Raw genomic sequence first — 17,631 nt, forward strand, 5'->3', positions numbered from 1 at the left:
CAGCCCCGTCTCCCCGGGCCCCCGCCCCCGCCCCCGCCCCGGGGGTGCTGGCTCAGACCCCGCAGGCTGCCCCCCGCCCCGTGCCTCAGCTGCCGTCCATGGCGTCCGGCGACAGCAGCTCTTACATCACAGGGTCGTCACACTGTCAAGTGCTCAGGGCGATGCGGGGCATGCGGTGGGCACGCCACTGCAGGGCAGGGCGGATGGGCCGAGCGGGAGGGAGGACGGCGTCACGCGGATAGGCACGGCCCACGCGGTTCTCTCGCACGGTCACGCTGGGCTCGAGGGTAGGGGGCAGGCCAGCCTTGTGACAACGACCAGCTAAGGTCTCTGGGACAGGCTGATGGGCGAGGGTCACGAGGCAGGGCCAGAGCCCTTCAGAGGTGCTGCTGACGCGGACAGCTGTGAGCCTCTGCCTTTGGGGAAGCTCGCGGTCTTCAGGTGGAACCCTTGGCATGAGCCGGCGGGGCCCGGGGAGGTACGTGCGGGAGGGGGTGGGGACAGCTGACCCACTCACCTCTGCGTGACCTTGGCCACCAGGGTACGTGGACGTGGGGCTGATCCCAGCCGGTGCCCGCGAGATCCTCATCGAGGAGGTGGCCGAGGCTGCCAACTTCTTGGCCCTGCGGGGTGAGGACCCGGACAGGTACTTCCTTAATGGTGGCTGGACCATCCAGTGGAACGGGGACTACCAGGTGGCGGGCACCACCTTCACCTATGTGCGCACGGGTGACTGGGAGAACCTGACCTCTCCGGGGCCCACCAGCGAGCCCGTCTGGATCCAGGTGCGAGCCCCCAAGGCCGGGCGGCTCCTCAGGGCGGCTGCCGTGGGCGGGTGGGGAGGGTGGGGAGGCGCGGGGCTCACGGCCACTCTGCCCGCCACCCCCAGCTGCTGTTCCAGGAGAGCAACCCCGGCGTGCGCTACGAGTACACCATCCACCGGGAGGCGGACGGCCCCGGCCTGGGCCCGCCGCCCGAGTTCTCCTGGCTGCACGGGCCCTGGAGCAAGTGCACGGTCACCTGTGGCACAGGTGCGGGGCCCGAGCCTCTGGGCAGGGACGCCCGCCTCAGTCTCCAGCTCGCCGCTCATTCACGGGGCCACCATGAGCCCGGAATTTCCCCATCTGTAAAGGGGGGGCTAGCGACAGTCCGTCCCATAGGTCCCCCGAGAGCAAATGCGGTGAGACGGGCACAGAGCCCGGCCGTGGGCGGATCTGCACGCGAGCAGCCACTGGCACGTGTGGACATCTTGCCAGGTGCCAGTCACAGGCTGAGCCTGCACAGCTGTGACTGCATGTCACCCTCACGCCTGGGCTTCCAGGCAGCTGTCATTGTCCCTTCCATGTACAGACGAGGGTTAGAAAGGCCACGTGAGCTGCCCGAGGCCTCCCAGCCAGGAGGCCCCATCCTGCGGGACCTGCACACTGTTCCTCACCGGGGTGGGGGGGGGCCCTGTCTGGGCGCCGGGCGGCTGGGCAGGGGTCTTGGGTGCCTGGCCCTGGCTGAGCCCTGTGGCCCCGCAGGCATGCAGAGGCGGAGCGTGTACTGCGCTGAGCGGCAGCTTGGGCCTGTGGACGAGGGACACTGTGACCCCCTGAGCCGGCCTGATGACCGCCAGAGGAAGTGCAGTGAGGAGCGCTGCCCCGCCCGGTGAGCCGGCCCTGAGCCCCGGCCCCCGCTGCAGGCCCCACCAGGGACCGCTGTGGGAGCAGAGAGAACGGGCTGAGGCCCCAGGCCCTGCCGGCCCCCAGCCCCAGCCTCGGAGGACCGGGTCCCCGTGTGGGCTCAGGCCTTGGGTCTTGCCCAGGTCCCCTTGGGGTGAGGGCGGCAGGAACGAGGGAGGCTGTGCCCTGTCCCTGAGCTTTAAGCTCTGGGGACGCGTCCTCTGGGCTTAGACCTGACTGCCTAATCGCTGAGTGCCTGGGGGTCGAGCCAGCCCCGCGCTGACGCCCCCTCTGCCCCACAGGTGGTGGGCAGGGGAGTGGCAGCTGTGCTCCAGCTCCTGCGGGCCGGGGGGCCTCTCCCGCCGGGCCGTGCTCTGTGTCCGAAGCGTGGGGCTGGACGAGCAGAGTGCCCTGGAGCCCCCTGCCTGCGCACACCTGCCCCGGCCCCCTGCCGAAACCCCTTGCAACCGCAACGTGACCTGTCCAGCCACCTGGGCCGTGGGGAACTGGTCTCAGGTGAGCGTCAGGTGGGGAGGCCCGGGGGGGCCCGCGCCCCAGCTCCACTGTTGGTCTTGGGCTGTCCCCTGGTGGGAGGGGGCTGGGACTTTCCAGGTCCAGCCTGTCCCAAACCTCGGCACTGGGATGCCCTGGCATGCCACAGCCACAGGCCGCGGCCTCGAGCTCGCTGGGGTCAGAGGAGGCTGGCCACTCGGACGTGGAGCAGGGACAGGGTGCTCCGCTGTCCCAGCTTCTGGCCTGAGCTCCTCATCCTGGCCTCCCCGTAGTGCTCGGTGACGTGTGGGCCGGGCACGCAGCACCGAAGTGTCCTCTGTATGAACGACACCAGTGTCCCCTGCGACGAGGCCCAGCGGCCAGCAGGCGAGGCCACCTGCCCTCGGCCGCCCTGCCCGCGGGCCCTGGGTGAGCTCGACCCTGAAGGCTCGGGCAGCGGCTCCTTCAGCCACGAGCTCTACAATGAAGTGGACTTCGTTCCCCGCCACCTGGCCCCCCGCCCCGTGCGCCCATCGCCCCCCGGGCCGGCCGGCGACGGCAATGCCATCGAGGGGGCGGGGCCCGAGCCGGAGCCCATGTTCGTCGACGACTTCTATTACGACTACAACTTCATCACCTTCCACGAGGACCTGTCCTACAGGCCTTTCGAGGAGCCCAGCTCAGACCTGGGGGCCACAGGGGACTGGACGCCCCCACCCCCGAGCAGCCCTGCCGAGCCCCCCGTGGGCACCCCTGAGCCTGCCCCGGAGCCTCCTGGGGCTGATGGGGAGCGAGCACCGAGAGATCGGTCCCCCACCTCTTGGCCTGGCCAGGCCGGCCACTCCCTGCCCCCACCTTCAGAGCAGACTCTGGGGAACCTGTTGGTCACTCGGTCCGAGGACACCCCCATGGGGCCCCCAGACCTTGGGCTCCCCGGCCTGCCCTGGACCCCTGCTTCAGCTGGTGGCACAGAGACGACTTCTGCTCCCGAGGACCAGGACGAGTCTCTGACGGGGGTGTCCGGCCCAAGCCCCCCACTCCCTCCTCGGTGGGAGAGGACCAACGAGGTCTCCGAGGACAACGAGGGGGCTCCCCACCTGCCCCCAAGCTCCACAGTGTCCCCTCTGTCCTCCACGAGCACCGTCCACTCCTCTCCTGGTCCTGACTCGGCCCAGTTGTGGACTCGCGTGACCGGGACCTGGGAACCGGCTCTGGATGGGGGCCTGGGGCCTGGGGCCCGTGAGCTGTGGCCCACCGTGGGGGGGTCCCCTCCCACTCCCCGTCCCACCGCTTCTCTGCCGGAGGCCCGGGACAGGGACGGTCCCCTGGAGCAAGGGACGCCTGCCCTCCCGGCCCCAGGACCGGCTCTGCTGGAGCCACAGACCCCGGCAGTAACAGGGAGCTTCCTTCTGATGACCCCCACTGGCCTAAGGCACACGCCTGGGGTGACCGCCCTGAGCCCAGCACCCTCGGGCCGAGCAGAGTCCCCTAGCCCTCAGGCGCCCTTGAGCTCGGTTCTGTTGTCTGCAACAGCTGGGGACAGTCCAGCCAACAGCAGCGGAGCCCCTGATACCCAGATTCCAGACCCCGGCCTGGCCGAGGAGGGGTCCCCCAAGGACCTGCCCCCCGCCAGTAATGCCACCTGGGAAGTGGGACGCTGGAGCGAGGCAAGTGATGCCAGGGCCAGGGCGAGCGGGGCGGATAGGACCCTGCGGCCTCCGTTTCCCAGCTGTGCAGTGGGGGTGGGGTGGGAGTGCCCATCTCCCTGTGTCCCGGGAGTCCCCCGAGGCCGCCGGGAAGGCAGGGCGGGCACGGATGAGGGGCAGCGGGAGGGGGGTCCCTCTCACTCTAGTTTGCACGCCTCCAGGGACAGGGAGCTGTCCCCACACAGCTGTGACAGGGGCAGCCCCCTCCCCTGGCCCCAGCCCCTCAGTGCCCAGCACGGTCCCAAGCTCACCTGGCCCAGCCCTCCGGGCTGCACCTGCTCTGTCAGGGCCCACAGGGGTCTGAGCAGCACGGAATGATATGTCCTCACTCCAGGACGCCCGCTTGTCACTGCAGAAGCGAGTTCTGTTCGGATCCCTAGTCTTGGGGTGGGAGGGACACGCCGAGGCCCAGCAAGCAACCAGACGTCCCTCCCAGGTGCCCCTGGGTCCCAGCGAGCACAGGTGGACGTCTCGTCCTCGCCGTCTCCCGCGAGGCTGGTGGGGATCACGGGCTGGAGGCACCGCCCCCCACCCCCCGCTCACGCCTCCGCCCCCACAGTGCTCCACCACCTGTGGCCTGGGCGCCGTCTGGAGGCCCGTGCGCTGCAGCTCCGGCCGGGAGGACGACTGTGCACCCGCTGGCCAAAAACGCCGCGGCCACCTGCGGCCCTGTGCCACCTGGCACGCGGGCAACTGGAGCAAGGTGTGTGAGCCCCGCGGGGGGAGGGGCTCACTTGCGGCGGCGCCCGGCCTGACTCTGCGTCTTCGCTGGTGACCTGCCCCTCTCCCTTTCTCCCTGTCCCATCCCGCCAGCCCTGGCCTGTCCCTGGGGTTTTTGGGGACGTGCCACAACTGGGGGTGGCCCCCACATGGTGGTTTGTCCGCACACGTGTCCCTCGGCCCCCAGTGCTCCCGCAGCTGTGGCGGAGGCTCCTCTGTGCGGGACGTGCAGTGTGTGGACAGGGACCTCCGGCCGCTCCGGCCCTTCCACTGCCAGGCCGGGCCCGCACCGCCGCCCGCCCGCCAGCCCTGCGGGGCCCAGCCGTGCCTCAGCTGGTACACCTCCTCCTGGAGGGAGGTGAGGCCTGGGGCTCCAAGGTGGGGGGGGGGCGGTGGCTGGGGCCCTGCCGGGCCCTGACCCCTCTCCATGCCCGTCGCGCCCCCAGTGCTCCGAGGCCTGTGGCGGGGGGCAGCAGCAGCGCCTGGTGACCTGCCCGCAGCCGGGCCTCTGCGAGGAGGCGCTCAGACCCAGCAGCACGCGGCCCTGCAACACACAGCCGTGCACGCAGTGGGCAGTGGGGCCCTGGGGCCAGGTGAGCTGGCGGCCGCGCTCCGAGGGGCACGGAGAGCCGTGTGGTCGCTGCGCACAGTGCCGGCCAGACGGGCTCCCGCTGGGAGACGTGGACTAAGGAGCGGGCGTGAGCTGCGCTGGCCTGCTCCACAGGGGACGGCACGGCGGAGACCTGAGGAGTCGGGGGCGGGGTCCTGGGGGACAGCGGTGCCAAGTCCTAGGCGTGTGACGAATGGGGGTGTCCAGGGAACCGCCTAAGGCCCCAGCGGGCCAGCGAGGACTCGAGCGGGCAGGTTTGTCTGGAGCTCGGAGGTCCGGCAACCTTGGTCCTTGTCCCCCTGGCTGCCGAGTGCCCCTAGGCCGCTGACTTTGCTTGCCAGATGCTTCCTCGTCTGCAAACGGGGTTGTGAGGGTTCAGTGAACCACAGTGAGGCACTGAGCACAGGGCCTGCCACTAAGTGGCCACAGATTACTGTGTTTAGGGCTCCTGAAAACCATCGGACCCCAACTGGGAAGAACAAAGCCCGACTCCAGGTGCTGGCCCCTCAGGCTTGTCCCCTCTCCCCGCAGGAGGAGGCAGGAGGCTTGAGGGATGGGCTGGGAGCAGGGAGAGGGTGTCAGGCCCTGGGGTGCCTGGCCCCCCAGCACGAGACAGAGGCATTCACCCTACCCCGGCCCTCCTCCCGCAGTGCTCGGCCCCCTGTGGTGGCGGTGTCCAGCGGCGTCTGGTCAGGTGTGTCAACACCCACACGGGGCTGCCCGAGGAGGACGGTGAGCAGTGCGGCCACGAGGCCTGGCCTGAGAACTCCCGGCCATGCGGCACCCAGGACTGCGAGCTTACCGAGCCCCCCCGTAAGTGCCCCCACCCCACACAGCACCGGGGAGATGGGGGATCCCCAAACTGTCGCCCTACAGCACTGCTGACCACGAGATGCCACACAGAAGCTGGGGCCGTGCGGGACTGGACCGGGACGGTCCAGTCCAGGGGCAGCCTTTAGCTCAGGGGAGGACTCAGGGCAGCAGCCTCAGCCCCCAAGCTGCTGTGTGGCCTCGGGCAAGCTCTTCCCTTCTGCGTCTCAGAGAGAGGCCGGGAACGTCCCTGAGCCTGCACGCGGGCCTGTGGGGCCCCCAACCCAGCTCTGGTCAGAGGAGGGCTGCTGGAGTGACCAATGCTGCCCTCCCAGCAGCTGGTGGCTTCTGGGCCAGTTGGGTCCTCCTGGAGCAAGGGCTAGAGCCGGAGGCGGCTCTGGACACACGTGCACACACGCACCCTTCCTGGTGCTCAGCACAGGAAACCATCCCTGGTGTCCACCTGGGCTTCCGCCACCCGCTGTGCGGCCCTGGGCTCCACCTGCTCGTGCACCAGGGCTGACAGCAACACCCCGGCGGGAGCCCCTGTGAGGGCTCGGGGGGAAGGGCCCAGAGACGCCCAGGGAAGGAAGACAGGCTCCCTTCCTCATGAGGTCTGAACCTAGCTGGGGTGGTCAAGTGGCTGAGCCACGAGCTCCGAGTTCAAGGCTGGAGCCAGCCAGGGGGTGACGTGGACGCTGAGCCCCCGGAACCCCCAGGATGTTTTGATGGTCCGTGGGGCCGGACATCTGGCAGTCTGGGAAACTCCAGGGTGTGAGGTCACCACGGCGAGGCAGCTGATGGCACAGCCACATCCGCCTGCCTGTGGAGGGTGTATCCACAAAGGAGGGGACCAGACCTCCCCCTGAGGTTCGGAGCTTGCCTGAGATCACAGGGGAGACAGACACACATCTGCAGCTGTGTAGCTGGGAGCTGCCGCCCGCAGCCTGGGTGGAAAAGCTGTCTGCTGCCTCGTGCCCTCCCCTGCAGCCGGGGCCACGTCCAGGCCCGGGGCCGACCGCCGCCGTCCTGCTCCCCCGGGACGTCCGCTGGAGCCAGCAGGGCCCGGGGCAGCAGCTGAGGGCTGTCACCAGCAGTGGGGGCAAGATTGGGGTGGGAAGCATGGCGCTTCCCAAAATAGCTGCAGCCAGCACAGGGCGGGAGGGCGGCCAAGCCTCAGCCCCAAACGATCCCCCCAGGCTGCGTGCGGGACCGCCTGCCCTTCGGCTTCTGTGAGACGCTGCGCCTGCTCGGCCGCTGCCAGCTGCCCACCGTCCGCACCCAGTGCTGCCGCTCGTGCCCCCCGCCCGGCCGCACCGCCCCCTCCCGGGGCCACCAGAGGGCCTCCCGCCGCTGACCCCCAGCCGGGTGCATGGACAGACAGACTGACCACCAACAGCCGCACAGACCTCAGTGTCCACCACCCCCTCGTGCCCTCATGGTGCTACCCCGGCCCCGCCCGCAGCGGGCTGGGGTCCCCCGTCCCCCGAAAAGGTATTTTTTTATTCTAACAGTTTGTGTGACACGTTACGATTATTCATAAATGATCATCTACCCCCCACAGCCTGGCTTCCTCCTGGATGGGGGGCTCCAGGTCTGCAACGGCCCCACCCTCCGTCCGGGGAGGGGACAGGACCGGAGACTGGGGAGCCCGAGTGCACGGGGCTCCCTGGAGGAGGTGGGTGCCGCGCCTCCGAGGGTTGGATAACGGGGGGCAGGGTGCAGCGTGGCGAAGGCCCAGGGGTGTCGGTCCCTGCTCAGGCCCCCAGCCCCTCCTTGTCTCCTCCAAAGCCCTCAGACCTGTGTCTCACAGAAACGCCCCCGACCAGCGAGGCCCATCTCGTCCCCGGCAGGGACTGACCCTCTGGAGCGGTGGTGGTGGGGTCTGGGAACCCCACGGGCAGGCCCCAGGCGCGTCGACTGGGGTGATGGGGGAGGAGCCACGGCCTTGCTGCCCCTGTCCCTCCATGCTCAGCGGAGGGGCTGGGCTGGCCACGGGTCTGACCCCGCGTTCACCACCCCCCTAGGCGCCAGGCCTCAGCTACACTGGCCCTTGCCCCCAACAGCCCCTTCCAGCCAAACCACTGCCACGGAGCCAGACGGCGTGCACGGCCGGGAGCATGCGGGCCGGAGGGCTCTGAAGTGGCCTGGGCCTGGGGGGCTGGGGGCTGGAAGGGGCTCACACCGTCCTCCCAGGCCCAGCCCCTCCACCAGAAAGTGGCCTGCGCAGGAGCCAGCCTTCACCTTTACCCAGGAGCCTTGAAGTTGGCCCTTTTAAATCCTGCTCACAAGCTCTACTCCTGGGAGGTGTCCCCCCTCCCCACGGTGTTGCCAAGGGCCGGCCCCCCTGCACACCTTTAGGGCACCGCCCCGGGCCGCGCGGCCCCGCGTGGGTGTGAACTGGGCCCAGGGGGACACTGAAAACTGCTCCGTGGGAGCTGGGACCAGGTGTGTCAGCAGTGTCCGGCCCAGGACGGCTCCCGTGTTGAGAGGGGGAGGCAGTGGCAGCCCAGCTGCCCCCTCGTCACCTGTCACCCCACTTCAGATGGGAGGCCCAAGGCTCCAAGGAAGGGGTGACCGGCCAAGGGCCCGGGCCCTGTCCGCACAGGCCAGGCAGGCCGGCGGCGCTGAGCAGACCCCGCGGTGCCGGGGCAGAGGGCAGTCTCCACGGTCTCGGGAAAGCGGGTCCCTGAGCAGCCTGCACGGTGGTGAGGCCGAGCAGCACTGTGCCCGCCCAGGGTGGAGGGCCGTCAGGCCCGCTTCCGGTCTGTCTGCAGACACCTGGCCGGCCCCAGGAGGCCCTGGGGACCACGCTCTGAGGAAAGGCCTCCACGGCTGTCCCCAGCCCTCGTGAAGGATGGGGAGCACGGCCTCATGTAGGGCTCCCAGCCCCAGCGCTGCCACTGCTGCTGTGCTGGGTGACCTCGGGAGCCCCTGGCCCACTGCGCCCTGCCCCAGGAGGAGACGGGCTTGCCAGGTCTTCGTGGGCTCGGAGTGTCGGGAACCCTCCCGGGAGCCCCGCCCACGCACCGTGGAAGGGTGTTTCGTCTTAGTCACTCTGTTTTTCCAGTGATGGGGGTGTCCCCAGTGGCAGCTGGGCCTGAGCTGTCATCCCAGGCGGGAGGCAAACAACCCGTGACTCAGGCAGGGCATGTCACTGCTGGTGGGAGGGGGGGTGTCCACCACCCGGGGCTGGAGGCTGCTCTAGCTCTGGCCCGAGGCTCCCCCTTTCGGTGCCCCCGGTCCGCACCTGCAGCTGGGCCATGGCTTAGGGCCTCCCAGGGCTGCCCCTGCTGACAAAGGCATCCTGTCCCACCCGCCCCAGAGCAAACCCAGAAACACCCAAGCCCGCAGGTCGCACAGGTTCTGTAGCCCTGCCCCTTCCATGCCCTTGGGGCTGAGCCCCCCGCCAGTGACTGTAACTGCATTTTATGTCAGAACATTATACAAATTAGTTTATTTCACCTTCTAATATGACGATTCCAAAATTTACCTTGAAAGTAAGCACGGAAGCCGCTGTGACATAAAAGGCAAGACTCACTTGGCAGCACCCCGAGCCCTCCAGGGCCAGAACCCAGCTCCCCGCTGGCAAAGACGGCCCCCAGCAGGCCCAGATGCCCAGACACGCACAGGAAGACAACCCCGCACACGTGCAGGGGAGGGAATTGTGCAATAATACAAACATTCAGTTAAAAAAAGAAAACGGAATGGCTATTTGCCTAGGATTCTTCTTACATTGATAAACTGTAGTTGACACAGAATTGTCCCTAGCGAGCACAGTCTCAGCTGTAGCTCGGACGGCTGTCGGCATGACGACAAGTAGCACCGGATGCCACCTGGGGCGAGGAGGGGGCCATGCATGAGCCAAGGTCTGAGATGGTCAAGGCCAGGGGTCGGAAGTGGCCCCAAGTGGAGAGCGATCTGTGAGGTCTGGGTTCACATAAACACATACGAGGGAGCCACGCACACAGAACTCGTTATAGAAAATAGAGGTACGTGATCTAGAAAAACCTTGATAAAAATAGCCTATAAAAATATAGATTATAGTAAAATATACAAAAATATTAACATGTTCACCACATAAACAAACTCCCGCCGACACAGCGTTGGCTATTCCTGTGTGAGGTGGGGGCTCCCCGTGGCCGTGGCCGGTGCACTTGGGCCGGCTGGCCGGAGGCTGCCCAGCCTAGGTGTTGGCTGGACGAGTGAGCTGGACCCTCCAGTTCCCCAGGAGCTGGCCCCATGGCATCCCCCGTCTGGAGTCCAGCGGGGGAGCCACGCACACAGAAGCACCGCTGCTCCAGCCCTCTGTCCGGGGGAGCAGGACGGTGGCGGTCGGCCCCGGGCCCGGACGACCCCCTGGCTGCAGGCCGCTGTTCCCAGGCCACCTCTCCACCTGCTTTGCTGTCACGCCTACTGCTCAGCCTGCAGCCACTCGGAAGGGCAGAAACCTCATGCTCCGGCCACACGCAGGCACCGGGCGCTTTGGGGACGTGTCTTCAGGGCAAAAAAGATAGAACAAGCCTGTTCCTAAGGTCTGCGTTTTAGCCTCAGAACAGGCAGTTCCAGGGAAAATCACCTTGGAAACTGGAGTCTAGAGCGATGCGTGGAGCCCGACCCCATTCCCACTGCACCCCGGCTGACAGCCGCTCGGGAGATGGGGGCGTCCTCCAGCATCCCCAGCCTCCTGCGGGGACCTCCAAACCCAGTGAGGCTCCCCGTGGACCCCACTCGGTCAAGCTCCTGAAGGAAGAGCCAAGAGCTCCAGCCACTGCCCCCAGAGCCCGCACGAGGAGAAGCACATGTCTGACGCCCGGAGAGAGAGAAGGGCTTTCGGGGAAACGCGGGGAGGGGCTCCCTCAACACAGCGAAAACCAGGTAAACCAACTCGGCCAAAGACAGCAGCTGAGCTCAGGCTGGTGCGCTGACACGGCACCAGCCACGATGCTGCTCCAGGCTGACGGTCACAAACACAGAAACCACGCTTCCTGAAAAGGCACATCTTCGAGTGACACCGTGTCGGCTCTGAGTCTCAGAGTGTCACACATATCAGCGAGCGATTGCTTCCAATTTCTTCCAGGTAATGCAAAAACTCCATTCAGAACAGCTTCTTTCCCATTTGACTAACACTGCGTCAGAAAACACAGACATTCACACACCACTGATGGTCCGTGGAGTCGGCCAACCCGCCCTCCCCGTGGGAAGCCGTTTTCCTGGGCTCCAAGTGCCCGGAGGTCGCCAGGCAGCCTGGCCCCTGAGCAAGGCCGTGCCGCAGGGGGAAGGGGAGGGGGCTGCTGGCGGCAGCGGGGAGGGCGCACGTTTGCACGGCTTGCCCAGGCTCTGGTCCCAAGAAAGGCACTTCCCAGTCCCGGCACTGGTGGCCCCGGCCAGGCAAAGGACACACCGGACGCACTGGCTGTGCCACGGACACCAGCCACAGTTTCCGGCTGCCCAGTGTTCCCGGCCCTGTTAAAAAAGCCCAGAAGAGCTTCTCACGGCCCCTCAGGCAGGTGGCCAGGGCCAGGCTGGCCCTGGGGCACGAGCCAGCTTCCTGGGAGCTGCATCCCCATCATGCGTGCAAATGACTCCAATGCCCCAAGAGCCACGCGCAGATGAGCACAGGGCGTCCCGAGGGGCCACCGGCCGCCAACACCAGGGCATGCGGTGAGTGTGGCGTCTCCCGGCAGGGGGCAGCCACTGCTGGGCGGCTGTTCCAGAAAGGGCGAGGCTGGGGGAGTCAACAGCCGTTCACACCCGCCTCTCCGCCTCTCCGCACCGCGGCAGCCACTGGGGCCTGCGGGTGAGTGCGTGGCACCCGCTGTGCAGGGGGTGGCCGTGCGGTGCGGGCGCTTCTGAGGGAGACACCGGCATGGCTGACGGGCACGGTGAACAGGCTCCGGAGAGCTGCCGGGGAGCGCGGTGGGAACGCGTGATGGTCCCCGAGGCCAAGCGCAGGGCAGGAGGGCCCCGCCCAGTGGGAGCGAGGACACGCAGCGGGCGCCAGGCAGAGCCAGGGGTGGCGCGTCCCGGGTGCGAAGGGCGCGTCTCTGCGCGTCGCCCGCACTGTCTGGCTGTGGAGGCGAGAGGCTCGGCGGCGGCGCGTGGGGGCCGCTCAGGTGTCCTCCTCCTCGTCACTGACCAGCTCGCCCTTGTCCGGGCTGCTGTCGCGCTCGCGCAGGAAGTCCTCCCGGATGGCCTCCAGCTCCGTCAGCTCCAGCCGGACCTTCTCCAGGTGGTAGGCGCGCCGGTTCCGGATCTGGCGCAGCGGGAACGGGTTCAGGTCCCCGAAGGAGATGGCGGTCAGCCTCCTGCTGGGACACAGGGCGAGGCTCAGCGGTGCGGGCAGATGCCCGGGCACCCACTGGGGCCTGTTGTAAGTACGCCGCCCCGAGGCCAGCCGTCCTCAGCAGAGGCGCCTGGGGCCGGCCCTGAGCAGCGGCCACGTGCGCACAGCTGAGCTGCTGCCCCCTCAGCCTCCAGGTCCTCAGTGGGGTGTCCAGGGCAGGGGGCACCGGGGTGGCCACCCACGAGCACCGGGACAGCGTCTGGCCGGGCCCCCGGCACCAGTGTGAGGCCGGCACAGGTGCGTCAGGGAGACTGTCACGGATGGACCGGAGGGGTCGGGCAGACACCTGCGCAAACCTCCTGGTGACCGTCAGACCCGTCACCACGAGGGCCGAGACACAGTCCACGGAGAGTGTCACTACCCCCAGCCCAAGGCTCCGATACACGATAAACACTTAAATCATGGTCACTGGCCCCAACCGCTGGCCGGCGGTTCAACAAAAACATCTAACAACAGCCCACAGCCCGCTGGCCGTGCCTGTGCCCCTGATCAGCCACAGATGTCTCGAGGGGTGACAACGGAGGACAGACCCTGCTCCAGTGAGCCCCGCCCCATGCCCCATGGCCCATGCCCCAAGCCCTCACACGACACAAACCCCAGGAAAGGCTGCCACAAATCAGAAGCGGCCCAGAACCCGTCTCTGTAGGGGACAAGCCCCCTGCTCCTGCTTCCTTCTGCGGCCCAGGCCACTCGGCCGTGAGGCACACCGAGTCAGAACTCACGTCCTTCGGGGTCTCCCTCTGCTCACGGAGAACACCCCGTCCTTAGCTACGCCCGACTCCCACCCAGAAGGCCCCCCGCAAGGCGGCCGAAGGTCGGAAAGGCGCCTGAAATGCCGAACCCTCGGAGAATGCTCTGGACACGAGAGACACCGAGCAGGAGACGCCCGGACACAGCCAGCCTCGGCGAGGGCTGACCGGGTTCCGACGCCCGCTCGGCTCGGCTCGGCTGACGGGGCTGGCGAGCAGCTCTGGGGGGTGATGTGCCGACCGCGGACCAGGGCACACGACCTTCCGCTGTCAGTCACAGGCTCCCCACACCTGAACCTCAGGCGTCTATCCCGCGTCTGCTGCGGAAAACACTAAGTGACGTTCGGGTTTTTCACGGGCTCCTTCAGTTGGCTGCTGCTGACTGAGGCACAACAGGAAGTCACTCGCCACCCCGCCCGGAGACGAGAGAGTGCCCCACGGTCAGCTAAGGGGCAAGACGCTGTGTGGCGTGCTGGAGGCTCCAGACGGCCTGACGCAGGGAAGGGTGGCTCCGTGTGACCTGACACCCTCTGGACCCGTGTGACTCAGAATTCCCGCCCTCTGTCTTGTTGTCAGTGTCCCTGGCAACAGCTGGGGACCAGAGGTGGGGCCGTCGTAACAGCCCAGCCCACCTCCTGGGGCCAGCCGGGCGGGCTCAGTGACAGTGACGCACTTGGGCCCTCCTGGTCCACTGACCTTGACTTCCCGAAGCCCCGTGCTGCGGACGCGGCATGCTCACCAGGGGGCGCTGCAGGTGCATGGCGAGGGCTGGCCGCGGTGGGCGGGGGCACCCCACTTCTGGAGACTGTGAGGGGCTGACTAGAGTGGGGGGGGTGGTACCAACATGCTCTCTGCACGCGCCAGCTGTTGCGGTGAAGCTCCCTTCGTCACCTGTCACCCGGACCCGCTGTGAGCCAGCGCACACCCTCCATCACCCGGGACACAGGCTGCCTCTCACAGGCAGACGCTGTTCTCAGACGGCCTCTTGCACCTGGCAAAACTTATGTCGTGGTTGTTGACACAGCACTGAGCCCCAAAATATCCTGAAGATCCACTTCCCAAGGAAAAGGCCCCCAAAACAGTGGTGACTTCCAGGAAGCCAGAGATGGCTTCGGCCAGCACCCATGCCAAAGTCACGTCCGTGGGGCCCATGGCCCGGCCCAGCAGAAGCCCGGGTCTGTGTGGTCCTCAGCCCCGGTGCTCCAGCCCTCGACGCTGGCGCCCTGCAGCCCCTCCTGGCTGACCGGGTGAGCTGAGCAGCCGGCTCCCAGGCCAGAAAGCCGGAGTCTCCCATTCTCCGGGTTCGTATGGGTCATCAGGGCCTTCGGTCCCTGCTGCTGGGAACGGAAGCCTCTGGGGGCACCCTGACCATGCCGCCACCTGCCCCCTGGACCCCAGGCCTCCAGCGGCCAGTCCTGCTCCACCTGCGACGCCCCTGAAGTGACCCGACTCTCAGGAAGAAGCGCCGAGTCCTGGGCAGAGCTATGGGGCCATGGCAGCCCAGCTCTGCTCCAGCCCGACCTCGGTCCTCACCACAAGGACGGCAGCCTGGCCGCGCCGCGCCACACCACAGCCCCCTGCAACTGGTGCCAGAGCTCCGTGGTCGCTGCCTGGCCGAGGGCCTGCCGCGCCGCTGGTGCCCGTGAGTGCCCGTCACACATGCGCCTGCTGCCCTGGTCATTGTGACTTGGGCTTGCTGGACAAATGCGCAGACCGTCTCTGCACTCAGCTCTTCCCTGGCCTCGGGGACCCCCTGGAGGCCGCGTTCCTTCCTCGCCTGCTCACTGAGTCTGAGGGGGCAGGGAGTGGACGGTGGGGAACCCCCAGGACTCACCGCGCGTCAAGGATCGTGCGAGTGAAGTACCGCAGGTACTTGAATATGGACATCGAATCTTGCAATTTCAGGATCTCCTCCTCCTTGTACTTGAAAAGCGCCAGGGCGAAACGGAAAATGACCTGCGGGAAGGACAGGGGTCTGTGCTCAGAGAAGCGCCACGGCCGCTGGCGTGGACAGGCCTCCCGGGCCGGGGCAGCCGGCCGCGTGACCCAAGGCACGTCCCCACGGGCATGGTCAGGGCCCCGTCTGACAGAAAAGTGGACTGTGGTGCTGTGCAACGCTCCAGCCACGACCAGGACGTCCTCGTGGGGAAGCGGCTTTGAGGGACCCTCCCACATCCAGCTCACGCTTCGCCAGGCAGGGACACAGAACCGGAAATCGTTTCCAGTAAAATCAAAACCAGCTCTTGGGAAGCCCCACCTACAGGCAATTTTTATCTCGACTAGTGGAACAAACAAGCGAGGGTCCGAATCACAGCCACCCAGGGAGCACCCACCTTTGGTCCCTCGTACAGGAAAGAGTCCCATATTTTGAAGAGGATGTCGCTGACGACGCTATCCACGAACACCACCAGGAACCAGTTGAAGGTGATGAGGGTGTAGTCCACTTTGTACTGCTCGAAGTGGGCGTGGAGCCGCGGCAGCTTCTCGCTCACCAGGTCTCTGAACACCCGCTGGTCCACCTGGATGGGCGGCGCAGGGAGCGGCGTCAGCGTCCGCCACGGGGCGGGCAGGGCACGGGAGGCTGGCGGCTCCGGGTGCGCGTGGGGCTCAGCTGGGAGCGGGCCGCTGGGCCCTGACCTCGCACGCTGCAGGTGCTCACCGAGTGCCTGGGGCCGTCACCCTTCCACAGGCAGGGGACAGGCGCCCTTGGCCTGAAACCCACTCCTGTGCCCCGAGTGCCCAGGGCTGGTGGCACTGAGCCTGCGGGGCCACCAGCCCTGCCCAGCCACACGTGAGCACAGCGTGTGCTGCTTCAAAGGGCCCCCAACCCAGCCCCCGGGCCAGAGCGGAAGTGAGACGTCACCACGTCCACCCTGCAGTCTCCCTGGGCTGGCTGGGCAGTGAGGGCGGCGAAGCCCAGCGTCAGGCGGCCTGGCGTTAAGCTCGGCTCTTTCGCTCAGCAGCTGGGTGGCCTAGGCGGGCCAGGGCCACGTGCCCGGTCCCCCCGGAAGCCCCGCTGCTGCCCTGGGCAGCGTCAGCCTCGGTCACTAGTGACGGTGCCTGTCTCCGGCTGCCGTTTCTCGTCTCCACACTGAAATGACAGCTGCGTATCTGCACGTGCTTCCCGCCCGGCACGGGCCAGTGCTGGGACCAGAGACAACGGGGACCAGAGGCTGCCTTTAAGGGGATATAAACTGGCAAGGGAGAGGGACAGCTGACCGCAAGACCGAGTGATGGCCACGTGATTCACCGCGCCTGCAGGGTCTGGGCTGAAGGTGCCTGACAGGCAGGGACCTGCGAGCTGGCCCTAAAGCGGGAGAGGCCCCGCACACGGCCCTCCTCCCGGCCAGGTGGCAGACGGTGCCTCGGTCATGAGGCTGCCCGCGGCTTGGCGGAGGCGCAGGCATGCAGCAGCCGGCCGGGGAACGCCAGCTCGGGCCTTGGTCCAGGCAGGAGGCGGCTCAACAGGGAACTCACAGCACCGTCCCCATTGGAGAACAGCCCACTGCAATGTCATCTTAGGAGGATGGTCAGCTGCAGCACATGGTCAGCCTATGGAGCATTACGGCCACTGATCGTGATGGTGGAAAAGTGTGTAATGACGTGGGAGCACGCACGTGCTGTAACGGGGACCAGCTGGGGCATACCGTGCCCTTGGTCTGGACCCCTGAATGTATCGGGGTGGTGGGAAGGGGGCAGGGAGTGGTCGTCCAGCGGCTGGGCAGCAGATGACACTCACCTTCTTCTCTTTACTGAGCACCTATCACGTTCATGACGTGTGTGTGTCGGGAGGACAGTCTCCCTAGTGTTTGCGTCTACGTTTACGTGACAGCGTGATACACGTTTTATCTTAAATCCGTGTATTTAAAATAGGCCTTTCGTTTTTGCCTATGATAACAATATTAATCATTTCGCGAAATTCTGACAGGGTTCTCAACGTCACGTTAAACTCCTTTAACAAGTCATCTGAATTCAGCCTCGAACACTCTCCGAGGGGGGTGTGACGTGCAAATTACAGACAAGGAAACTGAGGCACAGAGATGGTACGGCTTGCGGGAGGGCGGGCCTGGCTTCCGCCGACCATGGGGCCCTTGGCCCGGCCGCTTACGAATGGCAGATGCAAGTTGAAAATAAAACTCGGAGACCCCTCCAGACCGTGAGGACAAAGGGACTTTACCCAGGGAGATGGTCACCCCAGTGACAAGAGCTGAGAGCCGAGCAGCTGATGGGGAGGTGGCCCGGGGCAGGGCAGGGGGCCACCCCGAGGGAGCGGGGGGTCCCTCGGACGCCGTGCTGTGAAGGAGAGGTGTCCACTGCCGGGCACAGCCCACGAGGGAGAGCGGGAGAAACACCTTCACCTCCTCCCCTGCGTCCTCATCTCCTGCTCGGGCCAACCCGGGGGCCGGGTGGGGGGGTGGGGGACCCTGTGAGCAGGAGGCCAGGCAGATGTACGCCGGGCAGAGGACGCAGCGGGGCATGGGCTCGGCTGTGGCCAGGACAGACAGGCTCTCGGGCAGGACTTGGCCGGAGGAGA

At 66.9% G+C, this 17,631-nt stretch overlaps 2 protein-coding genes across 2 annotated transcripts in view; one reads left to right on the forward strand and one right to left on the reverse strand.

Moving 5' to 3' along the window:
- The window catches only part of ADAMTS7 (ADAM metallopeptidase with thrombospondin type 1 motif 7), a 24,480-nt gene extending 16,915 nt beyond the window's left edge, over window positions 1–7,565 (forward strand). The window contains exons 16-25 of the mRNA XM_025050421.1: window positions 532–785; window positions 890–1,031; window positions 1,524–1,650; window positions 1,967–2,180; window positions 2,450–3,823; window positions 4,422–4,565; window positions 4,770–4,940; window positions 5,029–5,175; window positions 5,843–6,005; window positions 7,202–7,565. Of these exons, the coding sequence (XP_024906189.1) occupies window positions 532–785; window positions 890–1,031; window positions 1,524–1,650; window positions 1,967–2,180; window positions 2,450–3,823; window positions 4,422–4,565; window positions 4,770–4,940; window positions 5,029–5,175; window positions 5,843–6,005; window positions 7,202–7,359 (2,894 nt within the window). The 3' untranslated portion in view covers window positions 7,360–7,565. The remainder of the gene's footprint in view (window positions 1–531; window positions 786–889; window positions 1,032–1,523; window positions 1,651–1,966; window positions 2,181–2,449; window positions 3,824–4,421; window positions 4,566–4,769; window positions 4,941–5,028; window positions 5,176–5,842; window positions 6,006–7,201) is intronic.
- A 1,864-nt stretch (window positions 7,566–9,429) lies between these two features.
- The window catches only part of TBC1D2B (TBC1 domain family member 2B), a 46,206-nt gene continuing 38,004 nt past the window's right edge, over window positions 9,430–17,631 (reverse strand). The window contains 3 exon segments of the mRNA XM_025050423.1: window positions 9,430–12,310; window positions 14,932–15,053; window positions 15,431–15,616. Coding sequence (XP_024906191.1) covers window positions 12,115–12,310; window positions 14,932–15,053; window positions 15,431–15,616 — 504 coding nt within the window. The 3' untranslated portion in view covers window positions 9,430–12,114.

The sequence above is a fragment of the Pteropus alecto genome, unplaced genomic scaffold, assembly GCF_000325575.1.
Source record: "Pteropus alecto unplaced genomic scaffold, ASM32557v1 scaffold60, whole genome shotgun sequence".
In the NCBI taxonomy this organism is placed as follows: Eukaryota; Metazoa; Chordata; class Mammalia; order Chiroptera; family Pteropodidae; genus Pteropus; species Pteropus alecto.